Source organism: Aphelocoma coerulescens, chromosome 3, assembly GCF_041296385.1.
Source record: "Aphelocoma coerulescens isolate FSJ_1873_10779 chromosome 3, UR_Acoe_1.0, whole genome shotgun sequence".
In the NCBI taxonomy this organism is placed as follows: domain Eukaryota; kingdom Metazoa; phylum Chordata; class Aves; order Passeriformes; family Corvidae; genus Aphelocoma; species Aphelocoma coerulescens.
The window spans coordinates 27,890,670-27,906,827 of NC_091016.1; the positions used below are offsets into that span (position 1 = coordinate 27,890,670).

Sequence of the window (16,158 nt, forward strand, 5' to 3'; positions counted from 1 at the left end):
TACCCATGAAAGCTAAAAATGGGAGATTAAACCACAGCAGCTAATTTGATAGGTTTGTTTGCATTTCAGTCAAGTAGCAGTGCTCCTTCTCAGTCTCTAGGCTTTTCTCTGATGATGGTGGTAGACTATCAGGCTAGTCACACACCTAACCAGTGGTTTTCTGTTTGTGTGGGGTTTTTTAAATTTTGTTTTGTTTTGTTTTGTTGTTTTGGGGATTTTTTTTTTGGTGTTGCTCTGACTCCCTAATAAATGGCAAGTTATACTGGCTTTGGAAAATACACTTCATGAAAAATGTGGTAGTTATTTTTCTAATGTAATGATAACCACTGTAGTCAATCGGGCAGCTTTTAGTAATCCCCATAGCAACTACGTCCAGTAAAAAGTGAAAATAACTGATTCATGCAGTTCTGTGCCAAGGGATGTGTGTGGGCAATGTACTATCTGTTTGAAATGTCACACTCAGCTGATGTATTCAAATGATGCATACTCTGCTGGCAGTGCCTCCCCTTGCTTCTCTTAAGAAGTAAGGAAATGGGATCTAGTTTTCCATTTGCAGTCCTATTGGTTAAGAGAAGTGGACTCTTAAATGCCACCATTAATGTTCTTCCATTTTTTGCTCCAGAATATTCAAATAAAACCAGGAAGACTTGGTAGCAAGTAATTTGCTATTTACTTCATTCCTCTCAGCACATGGACAGTGGTATTTTAGAGCTGGTTATGTCAGTGCAAATGCTTTGTTTTAGTTTAGCTTGAACCTGCTCTTAATTAAACTTTTTTGGTTTGTTTTGCTTTAAAAGAAGTGGTTCTTGCAGGTGAGGATCATAACTTCTTCAATTATTCTTCTTCATTATTTCTGTATCTCTAGTTCTTCTCTCTGCGTTGTGTTTTGGCTCAGCAGTTGCGTATGTCCCTGATAAGTTTTAGGAGTACTAGTTAGAAACAGGATCTAGAACATGTGTTCTCTTCCTCCCCCTCGGTGTTGCCCTGGTCTCTGTCAACCGCGTTCCTGCAGTTACTCATTCCACCTAAAAGGGTGAAACGCAGCATCGCTTTGGAGTTGGAAGCCAGCAAAATGCGAGGGATTGCCTCAGAGGAGGCTCCTCTGAAATGGCTCAGATGCTTCTTGCTTTTCACATGCATATTTTCGGTTTGATTTTTTTCAGAGGTGCTGAGTGCCTGCATTTCCTGCTGACTGCAGCCAGCCTTTCTTCTTTCAAGATCGCACCTCTTTTCAATGCCTCTATTCCTTAGCTTTTTTAACTAGTTTTCAAAGCTGGCCCGAGGGCATGAAAACTTGAAGATTGTGTTATAGACCCCTGTGGTGGGGGTAATGGTGGGAGAGTTAGCACCTCTGGATGAGTGCCCTGTAGAGTTGCTGTTTGTTCTGAGCTTCTCAAAGAAGGGCTTTGCAATTAAATCCGTGCTTTAAATTCAGTGCCAAAACAGTATTTTGGAAGATTTGTTGTATAAGGTGTTCATTTGGGCTATGTAGTAATATGTAGTAATGGCAATCCTGCGTGTGGAGGTGTTTATTTAATGGTTTTAAATGTGACTCTTAAACTTCTTTTCTTTCCCACTGAACTTTAGGAACATCTTGTTTCACGCTTCAGTCTACTTACGTGTATGTATTTTGCAGGAATCCCTTGGAGCTTGCCCCAGGAATGGACAGCTACCTCCATTTCTGGAGGAGAGTAGTGGCAGCTGAAGAAGCCTTCGAGGCGAGTCGACAAGTGTGCTGATAGCTCTGGGGAGAGCCCGGGGAAGGGGCGACCCTGCAGGCCTTCAGCCATGCCTTTCGGGCTGAAACTGCGGCGGACCAGGCGCTACAACGTCCTGAGCAAGAACTGCTTCGTGACCAGGATCCGTCTGCTGGACAGCAACGTGATCGAGTGCACCCTGTCCGTGGAGAGCACGGGGCAGGAGTGCCTGGAAGCTGTCGCTCAGAGGCTGGAATTACGCGAGGTAAGGGTAGCCCGGGAAAGACCATCTGTCACTGGATAATTGGACACATTTTTAGCTCAGGCAGTCTGTGCGTTTGAGTCATGTTGTTCTCAGGGCTGGCCAGATATGATCAGCAGCTGGAGCTTGGACAAACATACTCTGATTGCATGGAAACTGACGGCGGAACGGCACTCAGGGCTTTGGGCTGTTGCTCATCCATCATAGCTTTGAGAGCCCTTTGTAACATGAAGTTTCTTTTCTTAGAAAGCTGCGAGTGTTACTTTTTGAGCTGGGATGTCGAAGGACAAGTTAGAATAACTTTTTTCTGAATGTAACCCCGGGTTCACCAGCGCTGATGGCTGAGTTATGCCAGCGAGAAGGAGACCACTGGCTTTTAAACATCCACCTCCACATAAATACTCTTGTTACTATAAAACTGAAGTAGGCAAGTGATGTTATTAGCAGTTGCAACTAACAGTTGTGTTTTAGTAGTAACAGTTGGAGGATGGTGAGTTTTTTCTTCCTTTTGTTTTGTTTAATATTTCACATCTGGAATCCTGAAAGGCTTCTTTTACATTTCCAATGCGTCTGGAAAGGCTGATGAAACCAGCCTTTATTCAAGATAGAAATCCTTTATTTTCTACTTCTTGCTGTAGAGTTTAGTGTTTAAGTGTTGAATCCTTTTTAGAAATACCTCTCCAATGTGCATGGCATGAATGAACTGACTGACTTTTCCTGCCTTCTGTGGGCTCCCTGTGTGTATCCTACATGCTTCGAGACTTTTCCAAATCATAAGTGGAAAACCATTGCCTGGAAGTTGCTATGTTATAATCTGGCTGTCCTGACTGATACTTTCTGTAAGCACAGCTGGGAAATGAAAAATCTTGCAGTGTCTTATGCAAGGTCCATGGCCTTGGTGGTGGGGGCAACTGGAAGGTAGCATACAAATAACTACAACGGATGAAAACTAAACAAAAATTCTTTTTTATCCATCCATAATGATAAAGAATGGGAGAAGAATCTAACTCTGTGCGTGCAGAATAGGCTGGGGAATGCGCAGGCAGGAGCAGGGCAGAGAGAATATTGCATATTTTCATACTTGGGTGGTTTTTTGGTTTTTTCTTTTTTTAAATATGAATTTCAGTAAAATCATTTCCCCCTCCCCCCCTCCCCCTTTACTTCTAGAGATCAAGATTTATCAGTAAATAGTTTTTCCCTTCTTTTTTCTTTCTGCTGGTGATGCCCTAGGTGTCCTTAGGGAAGAACCTAATTCTCTCTTTCCTTCAATGGAGAAAGCAGCAAAATGAATGAAGTGATTCTCCTCATGTTCCTTGTAGGTTTATCTAGTTGGTGCAGCAGAAGTCTGGGGCCTCCTGATTGTCTCTGGAGGTCCACCTGCATTTGTAAACAATAGCTCTGTCAGTGGGTTAGTGTTCTTTTCCACAAAGCATTTTGTGATTTCAGAATGTGTTTTGTTCCACTTTGGAACAAAGCCTGAAGTTTCAAAATTTTCCAGAGAAATGAAATTAGACAGTAGAGTAGCAGAGGAAGCTGTTTTGGTCAGTGTTCAGTTTCATGGAGGTTTTCTATTGCTTTGGGTTTTTTTCATTTTCAAAATTATTTCTGTAATGCAAAAAGAAATGTCAGCACAAAAAGTTTGTGTTTCAAGATAAAAAAATATTTTAACAACATAGAAGAGAATGCTTTGATGTTGTTGGAACACATTCCCCTTCTTTCATCACCCTCCCTGCTTTTTTTTCTTAACAAGGTTTTGGCAATGTTGCACTGGTTTTGTAAAGTTCAGATTTCAACAGTACAGCATTTTTTGACAGAACTGGGTGGTTTGGTGTTTTTTTTAGGAGAGAATTACCTACCTCTTTCAACTCTGAGAGGGTCTCCCTGTATCCACTTTTGCTCCTTGGATGAGGAAAAATTGGGGCTAGTAAGCTTGGAGGTGTCCAGTGCTGTTCTGTCTTTCAGACCCCAAATTAAATTCTTCTTCTGCCCCTGTACTCTTCCTGCCACAGTTTGTAAGGATGATGAAGTAATTTGATGACTGTCCCCTCTCCTCACTAGGTTTACCATAGTTTTTGAACTTGCTGTCCAGACAAATTCTACAGAAGGGCCAAAAATATTTTCACAAAGCTCAAATTTCTACAGGATTTGTGCAATTGGATAGCTGAGTAAAGAAGCCTGTTAAGTATACTGAGGCAAAAAATCCTTGCAAGGATTCATATTGGAGAGAAACTTTTAAAATTCCCTGAATGCAGCAAAAACTTCAGCTGGAATATGCCTTTTCTTAGAAGTCCTGATTTGCAAACTGTGATGTACAAGTAAGAATAAGACAACCTTAAATCCCATGCTAACAAAGCAGTGCTAAATTCCTGTTTGTCTCCTCCATGCAGTCTCAGGTAATACCTCAGTTTAGTCTTATGTTCAAATAAATCCCAGGTGTACCACAACTTCTACCTTCGAGTTAGGAATGCATCCATATCTCACTCAATGCAATTTCTTAGAAATAAACAAAAAACTGCCCAAACCCTTCCTGCTAAATTGCAAAACTGTTTGAGATTATGCCTCGTTGCGAAGGACCGTCAATCATACCACACATGACTGAAAAACAGTATCTAATGGATTATGCATATTTCTATTTGATCTCTGGGGAATGCAACTCCCTGCCTGACTGAGTCAGGGTTCAGGAATAGGTCAGTAGAAAGTGGAGCCATTTTACAGTAACTACTGTAAAATCTGTATTTATCCTTTTCAGCAAAGCTCTTGACAAAGCATCAGGTCTTCCACTGGAGCAGTTACTGGTTCCAATAAAGTGAGCTCTTAGGCTAGCATTATGTAAAAAGACAAGAAGAGGGGAGGAAGGGAGAGGAAAGACAAGGTCAAAAATGTAATTTTATAATCTTGTATATATGTGCACAGATTATAAAAAGGACTTTTTTCCCCAGTATAATGGCATTTTTCCATTCCATTTCCAGACTAAGTGAACTAAGTACGAATCTGTTGTGTGTCTTCATGTTTCCTTCTCCTTTTTGTTGTTTTTCATTCACTTTCTAAAATGTTAAAATGTTTAAATGTGGTATGTTCTGATGTATTGTAAGTGGGGGAGAGGGCAAGAAGGTTCTTTCCAACCAAAATTATTCTTGTGAGCTAGATTTCACAATGGTACGTCCATCACTGTGATCCTATAAGCCCCAAACCAAAGCAGGAGGATGGTGAGCTGAGCACCACAGGCAGATGCTGATCACTGTGCAGAGGTGGCCCTTTGCTGCCGTTCTGACCTTTACTTTTGTGCCTCAGAAGGTGCCCCTTTCTCTTAAGGCACAGCTGAAACCTGGGGTTCTGCAGCCAGTTTGCCTCAAAGCGTGGCTTGGTTTGACTTGTCTTGCCAGCAAAGCTGAGGGGTGGGGTTTAGGCAGTGCTTGGACAAAAGGCCTGCAGCGAATAATTGGCTGCTGTAAATGGCACCTTCCCCTCTGTTCAAGTGCCCTGGGACAGCAGGGCTTCATGGTTTTTTGCCTGGAGAAGCTGGAACTCTGTCTCTTTCTCAAGGATTTCTATTTAGTTGGGCCGCTTAACCAGGTGCATTAATAAGCACTAAGCTGTGCTTGATTAATCTTTTAGAATGACATTTGGTGGTTTAGTAGTTTTCTGTCATCTCCTCTTGTGGGATATGCCCAGCCCTTACCCTGGAGGGATCTCTGCTGAGACAAGAGATTTCACAATCGCCCAGCAGGACTCCCTGAAGGGGCAGCCGCTTCTTGGGTCATGGCGAGGAAAAGTGGACCCACAATCCTATGAGAGACACTATGCAGATCTTTCTGTAACCCATTGGTCTGTCCCAGACCCTCTGTAACCCATTGGTCCCCTGCTGATCCCCTGTATCCCTATAAAAGGGAGCCCCCTGGCTCTGTGGGGGGAGAGCTCGTCCCTGGCTTTCCCCTTCGCCGGAGGGGACCAACAATAAAGCTACCTCTGTGCGGAACCAGCCACACGGGTCTTCTCGTCTCTCTCTGGTCTGGTTTGGCCTGGAGGTGCCCTGCAGAGCTGAGCTGGAATCACGAGCTGACAATCACTAAAGAGCTGACAGCCTCTGCAAGGGCCCTCCTTTGCCAGCAGCTGAGAGGAAGACACTGGGCCTCGGGAAGGCGATCCCTTTCGGGACCATCTCTCCGGACCAGTCACCTCTTCCTGGGTCAGAGCCACGGACCCCACCACCAGCTGTAATATCCTCTAGTTGACAATTCTACTTGTTTGGCCCAATGTAAAGGCAGGGGCAGTTCTGCACTTGGGAGTACAGCTAAGGCCAAGTCCAAAACAAATACTTTGCCTCCTGAACTGGCAGCTATAATGTCATCTATTTTAAGACTTCCCAGTGCAGTTTTTGTATGTCCAGTGTTCTGACTCACCTTATTTTGAGAATCACCTTTTCATTGGGGCACAGAAGTGCTCTGGTTCTTGTTTGCTGCTTTAGCAGAGGACCACAGCTCCTGGAGGAGTGTAAACCAATTTCCTTCTACCAAGTGTGAAGTCATGCATGGTAGATAAGACAAATTTTAAAACCTTGAGAGTAATATGTGTTACTTCAGAGCCTGACAGCTGTAGGTGTAGATATTGATTCCATGGAAATTGGAGCAAAGTCAGTGGTTCACTTTGTTCAGATGGACAAACAGACCAGCTTTTGGAATCAACCTAGTTTTCAATCAGCTGCTTATAGATAGAAGATCCCATTTTTTTATTCCCTCAACTTATTTTTGGGGTGCTTTGTGGACTGGAGAGCATGGCATGACTCGCATTCTGTAAGGCCACCTGGAGAGCCAAATGCCTGCTCATAGCATGCTGAACTTGATGGTCCAGCTGTTCCAGTCCCATGTTCTTGCATTCCTTTTGGGGATTACTGATGTTCCTAAGGGGGAGAGTCTCTTCAGGCATTCACAGTAGTAGCTACAGAAGTCCTTCACTGTGGGTTCTTAAAAACCACTGATATTTTCAAGAAGTAAAGTTGCTGGTGACAGGGTGCTGATGTTCAGATAACTCTATGGGTTGTCTCTCCAAAGTGCCTGAATTGGTGACATGAGCTCTGCTCTGCAGTCAGTTCCTGTGCTTCATCTGCAGTAGCTTGATCCTCTCCAGGCTGCTTTCCAGGAAAACAGTTGTCTTTTAGTTCTGCAAAATGCATGCTGCTGTGTTTGCTCCACTGTACCACCTGTAGTCTAGAGGTTTTGACCATACATTTCGTTTACTTCTTGTTCCTTGGAATTGATTCTGGATTCGGTGCTTGAAGAGTCTTTCTACTATAACAAATCTGAACTTGTGTTGTCCCCCAGCCCCCACTCAAAGGGAAGGGACTGTGCTCATTTGAGCTGTTTAATTGCAATACCTGAATTCCTTGAATAACTCTTCTAGACTTCAGAGTCCGAATTTTCCTAGTTGCTAGATGTTTTACAAGTACTTCACACTTTGAATTTGGGTTCTAGGTGTTGTGAATGTTTACTTTTTCAAGTAATACGGAAGCCCTGTTTTTGCATCTCTGTGCTGTTTCTTCCTGAGGATGAGCTGCCCTGCAGTGATTTTCAACTGTGTTAGATTTTCCCTTAAGAGGTGGTAAAATCACTGCTTTTTTCTGCCTTCACAATAATTCCTTTTCTCTGCTGCCTCCACTGTCCCTCCCACCTTCATTTTAATCTAATTACTACCATGGTTGAGCTCATCAGAAAGAACTTTTTATCCACTGCTGACTACAAAGGGAGAGTAGACATATATCAGGGAACATGTATGAGGTTAGTTTTGTTTGAAGTTTATCCTGTGGGAGATGCTGACTTCTTGATTTATTTGTGCCCTAGATAGATTTATTTATTTATTTATTTATTGAAGATATCTCTAATTTCTAGGAGGAAATACTACAAAAGGACAAGTTTGCTTCACTGTACCAGACTGAGCAGTGCTCAAGCTGTTTGTCAGGCTTAATTGAGGAATCAAGCTGAATTAGTTATCACCTTAGTTAAATGCTAGTCTGGACGTTGTCCAAAGTTGAAAATATGTATGTAATGAGACCCTAAAGTAAGCACACCTGTGCTTGCATTCAGAGTTTTGCATGATTGTCTCTTGCATGCCCTCAGCTATAAAGCAGTTGGAGCAGTGTTTCTCCTGCTGGTTTGTTGCCATTTGTAAACATTTAAAATTTTTGGTATTGTATTACTTGTCCTTGTGTCATTGTGTGCTAAGTCATGGTGTGTGCAATGGTTTTTATAGAAACCTTCTTACCAGCATGAAGCAGGCTGTTCATGGTGGATTTTGCAAAGTTTAACATCTGCAATGTCTGCTACAACGTTTTTCACTTTTTCTTCAGATCTGTAGTCATAGTACTTGATGTTTAAATGTTTTTCAATAAAATCCTTCATGATGAGTTGACTATTCCTTCTGCTGCTTTAGTGCCAGTTTGTAGTATTTGAAGCTATAGTTCTGAGCACTGTTCTGTGTTAATTCCTCTTCACCAGCAGCAGTCCCATGTGACTCATACAGTGGCTACTACAGCCATGGAGATTTGCACTGGGCAGGAAACAGCTGAGGTTTCCAACCTGGTATTTCTGTAGAGCCTAGAGCAAACAACTTGTATGTGATATGCACATTCTAAGTGTATACTTGTCCGTCATAAAATCTTGTGAGTGCTTTAAAAAATAGAAAAGTAAACATGTTCTATGTTGGGTAAATGGTTCTGGTATTGGTCGATATATTTTGACACATGCATGTGGGTTTGCATTCTTTATTTTTGTAGTTGGAAGAGTCCTTGTCCTTTGTGTGAAGTGCTCCTGATCCAAAGTCTCGTGAAGCCTTTGCACTTTAATTCAGACTTAGTGTTTGCTGTCTGTTCACAAAGCACAGGTGTCCCTTAAGAAAACAAAGACTTGGATGCTTTCTGTAAATCATTTATGTCACCTGTGCCACTATGTCAGGTAGAGCTCTTCGATATGCATTTGGGAGAGATGGTAGGAGGCAGATAGTGCTCCATGAAGTATATTGCAATATTTTGTCATTGTCTTCAAAACTGTCCTACAAAAAAGGGCAGTAAAAAAGAAATTACTCTGATTTTGCATATGGAAAATTGTACACAATGCCATCTGTTCTTTCTTGCATTTGTGACATTGTGTGAGTGATCTCGCTGGCAAAGGTAAACTGACACTAATTTGTTTCTTTATCTAGACTCACTACTTCGGCCTTTGGTTTCTCAGCAAGAGCCAGCAAGACCGCTGGGTTGAACTGGAAAAGCCTCTGAAGAAGCAGCTGGACAAATTTGCCAATGAGCCTTTGCTTTTCTTTGGGGTTATGTTCTATGTGCCCAGTGTTTCCCGACTGCAGCAGGAGGTAACAAGGTACGTGCTTCCCTCTGTTTGCACTATTGCAATAGAGCTGGGAGAGAAGGGTCTGTGATAGAGCTACTGAGAGAAACAGTTGCTCTGTTTCTGGCATTCAGTATTTGCTCAGGTATCCTCTGGTTATTTCCTTTCCTGATGATTGGCCAAATGGGAAAAAATGGGAGAAGTCACCATTTGATTATGTCTGCTTGGGAAGAAGAAAAAAAAAGTTGTCTCACTGAATGTGCATGACCAACTGCAGGGAAAAAATGGGAGTAATAGTTATGTGTTTGAAAATCTGACATAAATTTTAAAAGGACCATGGTTTTTCTTCTGTAACTTTCTACTGATGAAAAGGAAGCCACAAACAAAGGACCTCTATATAGAGTTTTAGTTTATTATTCTTAAGCCTACGTGTGCTTTGGTGAAAGTGAACTTTGGCATTTTTTTCCCCAGGTTTTGCTCATCCCACTCCTGATTTTCCCTTATGCTTCAAAAAAAGATTAAAACTGTTAAGAGGGCATTAGTGTTTTAATTATGATCAGGGTGTACCTTTGCAAACAACTTCAGTGGGAATTACTCTTTTATTCAGAGCTCTGTGCTGCAGTTGTAACAATACAACTGTTTTCAGGGGCTATTTTTGTAAACCACATCACTGTGTGGTTTTTGCACATCTGTGCTATATTGAAATTTAATAATACAAAAAAAGGAGTGAGGAGAAAAAAGCCCACCTCACTTTAAAAGGGGTGGAATTGTTTTCTTTTTAACCAAAATTATTTCATTTTATCTAGTCTAAACCAAAGTTGTTTCAGCACAACTAAAGGTAAAGCCTGGAATAAGTGGGTGAAGGCTTCAGGGGTGAAGGCAGAAACCTTGCCACTGAAAAAAACCTGCTGTTGCTGAAAACCTGGAATTCAGCACATGGTCATAGTAACTAAGAAAATATATATAAATAGTGGAGAAAGAGTGGCCTTAGTTCTAGAAGGCGTGCAAGACACGAAGCATTTTTTATATTGCAGATTGTGTATTTTAAAGGATCTTTATTTGACACTGAACTGGAGAGTTGACGTTGGTAGGATGTGAAAAAGTTGTTTCTTGAAATGGCAGCTGTCAAGCCACCCTTTGACTACTGTGTATGCTGAATTCTTGCCAAAGAGTGGGATAAAAGCATCACAAAACTTCAGTTTCTCTGAGAACAGACCAAATACTGATGCTTGTCTGTATCTGTGTGTTCCTGCTTTGCACGTGCTGGGAGAGGGAAGCCTCAGTACCTTTTCCTTCAGAATTATTTTAACGTGCAGACGGAATGTCTGAAATGTTGTGTTGCTCAATTTGTCAGCCCAGTCCTGGCCTAGTTGTGTGCAAGGAAGCATTGTAGCTACTTGGATGCTATTATCTCTTCAAGCTGCAGCCTGCAGTGCTGATTGCTCATTCATAGCTCACCTGCAGAGGTATATTTGCTCATTCTGCCCAGGCTGGTAATAACAAAGCATTTCAGTGACAATTGAACTTCACAGCACTCTCTATTGGAGTGGCTGCTGAATTGTTTTTCTTTCTGAAGTGATTGATAACATAAGCTGCAGAGTCTTATAAGTGCCTTTTATGTTTCTTTAAACGTGTGTAGCAAAGGCAGCAGTTTCCTAGAGGATTTCAGATATAGAATAGCCTGTTAAGATTTGTTTGTTTGTTTCGTGGAGTGGAATTGCTGCACTGTAGATGGTGTGATGGCAGCAAGCCTTCAACTGTGCAATAGGTAGATTCATGTTTGAAGCAATAGTGGGGACATGGAGGATTCTTTTGAAACAAATGGCTGAGAAAGGCTTAGTTTAAAACCTGATTAGATGGACAGATGGATGTGGGCTTGTAAGGGTTTTTTTTGGCTTTGTTTGCTCTTGGTAAACTGATTAAACATTTGGCTTTTTTTGATACTGGCTGCTTCTAGGATTAGACTTGATCGTGATACGATTACATGTGATGTTGAGGTAGGCACTGGACTCGCCCACTCAGTGCCTGTGTATTTGACTTATATTTAGGTACAAATGACAAATCTGTCTGAAATGCAGAACTTGTGATGAGCCACTTCATCCCCTTCTGGGAGGCTGCAGAACCACCACAAACCCAACCCCAAAACACAACTATCACCAAAGGCCAAAGCTGCAGAGGTGATGACAGTACAGCCAGCAGTGAACCTGTCACCTCTGTAACCTTCTCTAAGTGGAAACATCTCCAGCCCTGAGCTTGCCTGGCTGTGTTTGGAGCTGGAGGTGAAACCCATCTCTCAGCCTAAGCTTTTAGTTAATTGTAGACTCGAGGGTTTCCAGGGTTGATTAATATTCCTTGAAGATGATGAAGTCTTCTGAGAATGCTTCAGCAAACACTGACATAATGCACAAGTATTCAAAAACTAGGGAGTTGGCTTCCTGAGCTGGTTTACTCTGCCTCTGATCTGTAGGATTATAGACTTGATAGCTGATTTTGAGAAATTTGTCGCCAAATTGAATACTCCTTCCTGTTCCCAGTGACTGCAGCCTCCTGTGCCTCACATACTGTCATTGCAAAAAGGGAAAATGGTCCAGGTCTTTCAGGCTTTGTTGGTTGAGAGGAGCATTACTTAGGGTGTTGGTCACTGGCTCTGAGGTGGTGTTCCTTAATAATTTTATTTGAAAGATCATCTGACTCTTCAAAACAATATGTGAACCATTTTGTGTTTGGCTGTTGTTTGGTGGCTGGGACCAGCAGGAATAATCCTGTTACCAATAGGACAGTATTTACTAAATTATAACTCCTTAACATCTTATCATTACTGCTGGAAGTAGGAAATGCTAATTATGTCTCCAGGCCACTGGATTTTAACTGCCTGCGGGTGTTGGTAGTGGTCAGGAGCTCTTTGTGGTTTCTCTGGTAACCTCCTGTATTGACAAGCCAAGTGTCAGAAGGAGGCAGAAGTACAGGTGAGTAACACTGCTCCGAGCACTGTGTCCGCCAGTGCTGGACAGAGTCGGTGGAAACCTGCCCACATGTGATGTGCTGGGAGAGGAGTGGAATGGGCAGTGTAGTGAGGAGTCACTGCTGGCTCCCGCAGGGTGTCACAGTGTGGGAGGGTCAGGTGATTTACTGCAGTGAAAAGCAAGCAGCAGTTGCAGAATGGTTGAGGTTGGAAGGTATCTGGAGATTGTCTGCTCAGAGCAAGGTCAACTAGAGGAGATTGCTCTAGGACCACTTCCCATTTGGTATGGAATATATTCATGGAGGGAGACATTCCACACCTACTCTGGGAAATCTAGGGTGTTCAGTCACCCTTGCAATAAAGAAGGGTGTTTAGAAGGCATGCCTTGTATTTCAGTTTGTGCCCAAATGACCTCATAATTCCAAATTGTGGATGGGCGCTGACCATGTAACTGGTTATTGAGGACCAGTGGAGCTGCAGGCACCTGTCATGGAAACACAAGTTTTGCCATGTCTTCTTGTGGGATGCCTGTAGCTAATTTGTGAGAGGTGTTTCTGATAATATGAGAGACGGCCTGTGGTAAAGAAAATGAAAAGACAAGGCTGTCAAAGCAGTTTATTTAGCTCTTAAGCTGTTTGAAGCCAATCTCTGAGACCTGCAAGAAAAGATGAGGCAAAGAGTACTCTGGGGAGCACATGAATTGTTTTAGTAGGTCAGATCTGACTCTGGCTTGCAGTTCTTTCCTTCTTTGCTACAAAATTGACACTTACCTAAAGAGGAAGGTATTAGTGGTGTGGAGTTTTTTTTTCTCTTTGGATGAAGTTAATCACTGGGACAGGGTAGGAAGCACCTGCAGGACATTGTCAGTCTTGTTCAATTTGTGGTTTTGAATGCAAATGCAGGGGCTACTCAGGGCAGTCATGTTTCCTGACCTGTGATGGATGCTTCCCAAGGATGTCGCAGGGAAACATACAGAAAGCAGACACCAGTTGTAGAGTGCCTGTCTTTTCTTTCTGGTACTGGCCATGACATAAATATTATTGCTATGCCTTAGTTGCAGTGCAATAGCATTGTACTCCTGGCATTAAGCCTTCTCCTAGGAGAGTTATTTCCTACCCTCTTATTTCCCTACTCTTTCTACTCTGTTTCTTTTCTCCTGAGTTGAGGCTCTCATCTGTATATATTCCCTGCTCTTAATCCTGTCTCTCCCAAAATCTCAGTGACTACAGCATCTCCCTGGCCGCTGGTCACGACATTCTACTGGTGCCCAGTCCCACATGTTTTCCATTTCCACAGATTAATTAAAACGTCATGATAATTCCTTAAGGTGTCAGTAGGAGTTTTCACCATGTTATTATTGCTACAATTGGAAAATTTCTAGAAGAGTTTGTGATAAAGAGAATTAAAAAAACCAACCAAACAACCACCACAAAAATCCCTCTTCAGACTCAACGGCAGTTACAGCAGGAGTAATTTGGGTGGGAGTATGGGGATTGGCACATTAGCAAAAAGCATTTTTCATGGAAGGCTACTTAGACAACCTCTTTAGTCATCCAGCTGTTCTCAGTGAGCTGCCATCGCAGATGGAGATGCTGCGCATGCTTTTGGCATATTTAAAGCACCTGGGATCTGCATACTGTCTGATATAAAGCAGTCTTTGTGATGCCCTCTAGAGTAGATATTTGCATAGATTAGACATATAAATCTGCCTTTTATTTTCTGCTAACTCCTCAGAGAGGAGGCATCCTTTCAAGCATTTATTTAAAAAAACAAGCCTTTGTACAGTGTCTAAAGTAAACAAGCTTACTTTCACTGTGCTCTTGTTCCAAAAACAGAGAACCCACACGCTCCTGCGGCTTTCTGAAAATGTGGGTGCAATGCTGCTTTCTGCACAATTATCAGACAATCCAGGGCCTTTTTCTTTTCCCCCTTCCCACAGTTCTAAGGGAAAACTGAAGTCACATTTCGCTCCCCACAGTAACTCTTTCTTAGCACGTGATACTGCTGTGCCTCCTGTGAAGGAATAAAGGTGTGCTTTAGCCTGTTTTTCTTCTTTCTTTCCTGGAAGAAGTTTTCAGTATCTTACTGGGTGCTCTGTACTCAGTGATATCCAGTGGCTTTTGTGCTGTTGCAGACTGGGACATAATCCTGGGAAGTGAGAGCAGTTCCTAGTGTGGGTACCCCCATGGAGCTGGGTCCCCATGGTGCTCTGCATGGTGGGTCTGGCGTGCATGACTCTGGAGGGAGGGACATGTTCCAGCATCTGCACTGTGCTGCTTTGGGCTTCTGCCCCAAGTTCAGCTGTCAGCTCTGCATTTCCCCAGAAGAATGTGCTGTACAGCTTTCCTGTGAAAGGAAGCAGTGTTTGGAATGGGATGGCTGCACCTGCGATGTGTGGGAATGAATGTGTTCGCAGGTGGAAAATTAGAGCCTGTGGCTCCCAGGCCTCTTTTCTGGATGGTCTGTGAAAATTCAGCCTCAAACTTACCCTCTTTTAACTAAGTGAACATTTATTTTCTCTGATGTTTTTCTTTCATGCCCTTTTCTTCATCATTTCTTGTAGCTGTTTTTTTGTTTGTCTTTTAAGGAAATATTTCTTCTTCACAGTTCCCAGCCTTTCCCTTTTTTTATTTTTCTACATGTGTTAGGTGAAGACCTTTTTAAGCAGAAGTTTCTTCTAAAGCATAAAGAGGTACAGACTCTAGGACTGTATGAATTTTTAAATTGTGTGAGAATAAATTAGAGGGGAAAAATTAGTGATTGAGTGCTTCATATTTACAGGGAAAAATGTTTTCTCAAATCTGTTTTAACAAATGCTGGATCTTTTTCTTTCCCCTCAAAAAAGTCCTTGTTAAATGTCTTGCCTACTTGAGCTTATCTTTGCTTTTAGTCTTCTGTGCTTTCTTTTTTTTTTTTTTTTTTTGAAAAAGCTAAAGTTTCGCCTCCTCCTGTGTAGCTAGCTTTTAATACAAGTCCAATCAGCTGCAGATTTCTACCAGTCACCGCTGTCTTTTCTGCTAGTCACTGCTCCTTACACTGTGCTTTTAATTTCTGTGTTAAGGCTGGATATCACATATCCTCCTGTGCCAGCCTGGTTTTGTGGCAAGCTCAGTGAAGTGGAACTCTTTGGTTGTTAAGGATGTAACAGGTACATGTAACAAGTACATGAGGCTGCTTTGCTTTTTATGGTTGGTCACACCTGCAGCTGGTGGCTGCAGAAGTCTCTGTGTGTACTTTTGAGCTCGTGGTAGCTGGTTTGGCTTCATTGTCCAAAATAATTATTTTGAATATCACACTGTGCTGGAAAAAACAGCACAATATGTACAATCAAATTTGTTCCAGACATCCTGGACTGTGCTTGCCTGAAGCGAGGACTGTGACTGGTTGTGTGGCCATGCTTGTTACTACACCTCCGATAGACCCATAGGATATTTTTAATGCTGGTGGTTCTCAAAAATGTACTGACACGTAAAAGATTTTCTGTGAAAGTACAGAAGAATAGCATGGAGGATGAGAGGAGACGAGAGATGCGTGGTTTAGTTGAGTGGATTGGTAAATGAGAGAGAACTGAGTGATGCATGGCAAATGGGAAGGTGGGGTGTTTAAAACAAAAGAAGTCCAGTTGGTCTCTTAAACCTGGAGATTTAAGTCAGAATTTAACCCTTCAGTGCTACTGGTGTGTAACAGAGTGGAAAAAAGTTTAGTTTTCAGACAGCAGCCGTCTCACTGCTTTGTCCGAATTTGTCTCTTCCTAGGAGCCTTTTGCCAGTTTGCGTTTATGGTGTCCTTACCAGCACATGTTTTCGGAGCACGCCTGCTGTCTTGGAAAGATGTTATCTGGAGGCAGGCTATGTAGTTTCCAGAAAAATCATTGACCTCAATGCCTGCTTTTCTGGGAAGTGTCATGGC

At 42.4% G+C, this 16,158-nt stretch overlaps 1 protein-coding gene across 3 annotated transcripts in view; it reads left to right on the top strand.

Annotated features, from left to right (window-relative positions):
• Nucleotides 1-16,158, top strand: part of PTPN14 (protein tyrosine phosphatase non-receptor type 14) — a 112,615-nt gene that overhangs the window by 37,763 nt on the left and 58,694 nt on the right. For all 3 annotated transcript variants that reach the window (XR_011149718.1, XM_069009549.1, XM_069009551.1), the window contains exons 2-3: nt 1,637-1,962; nt 9,151-9,320. Coding sequence is in view for 2 of the 3 variants with exons in the window: in XM_069009549.1 (XP_068865650.1) it covers nt 1,789-1,962; nt 9,151-9,320 (344 nt within the window). In the remaining variant the exon portion in view is untranslated. The remainder of the gene's footprint in view (nt 1-1,636; nt 1,963-9,150; nt 9,321-16,158) is intronic.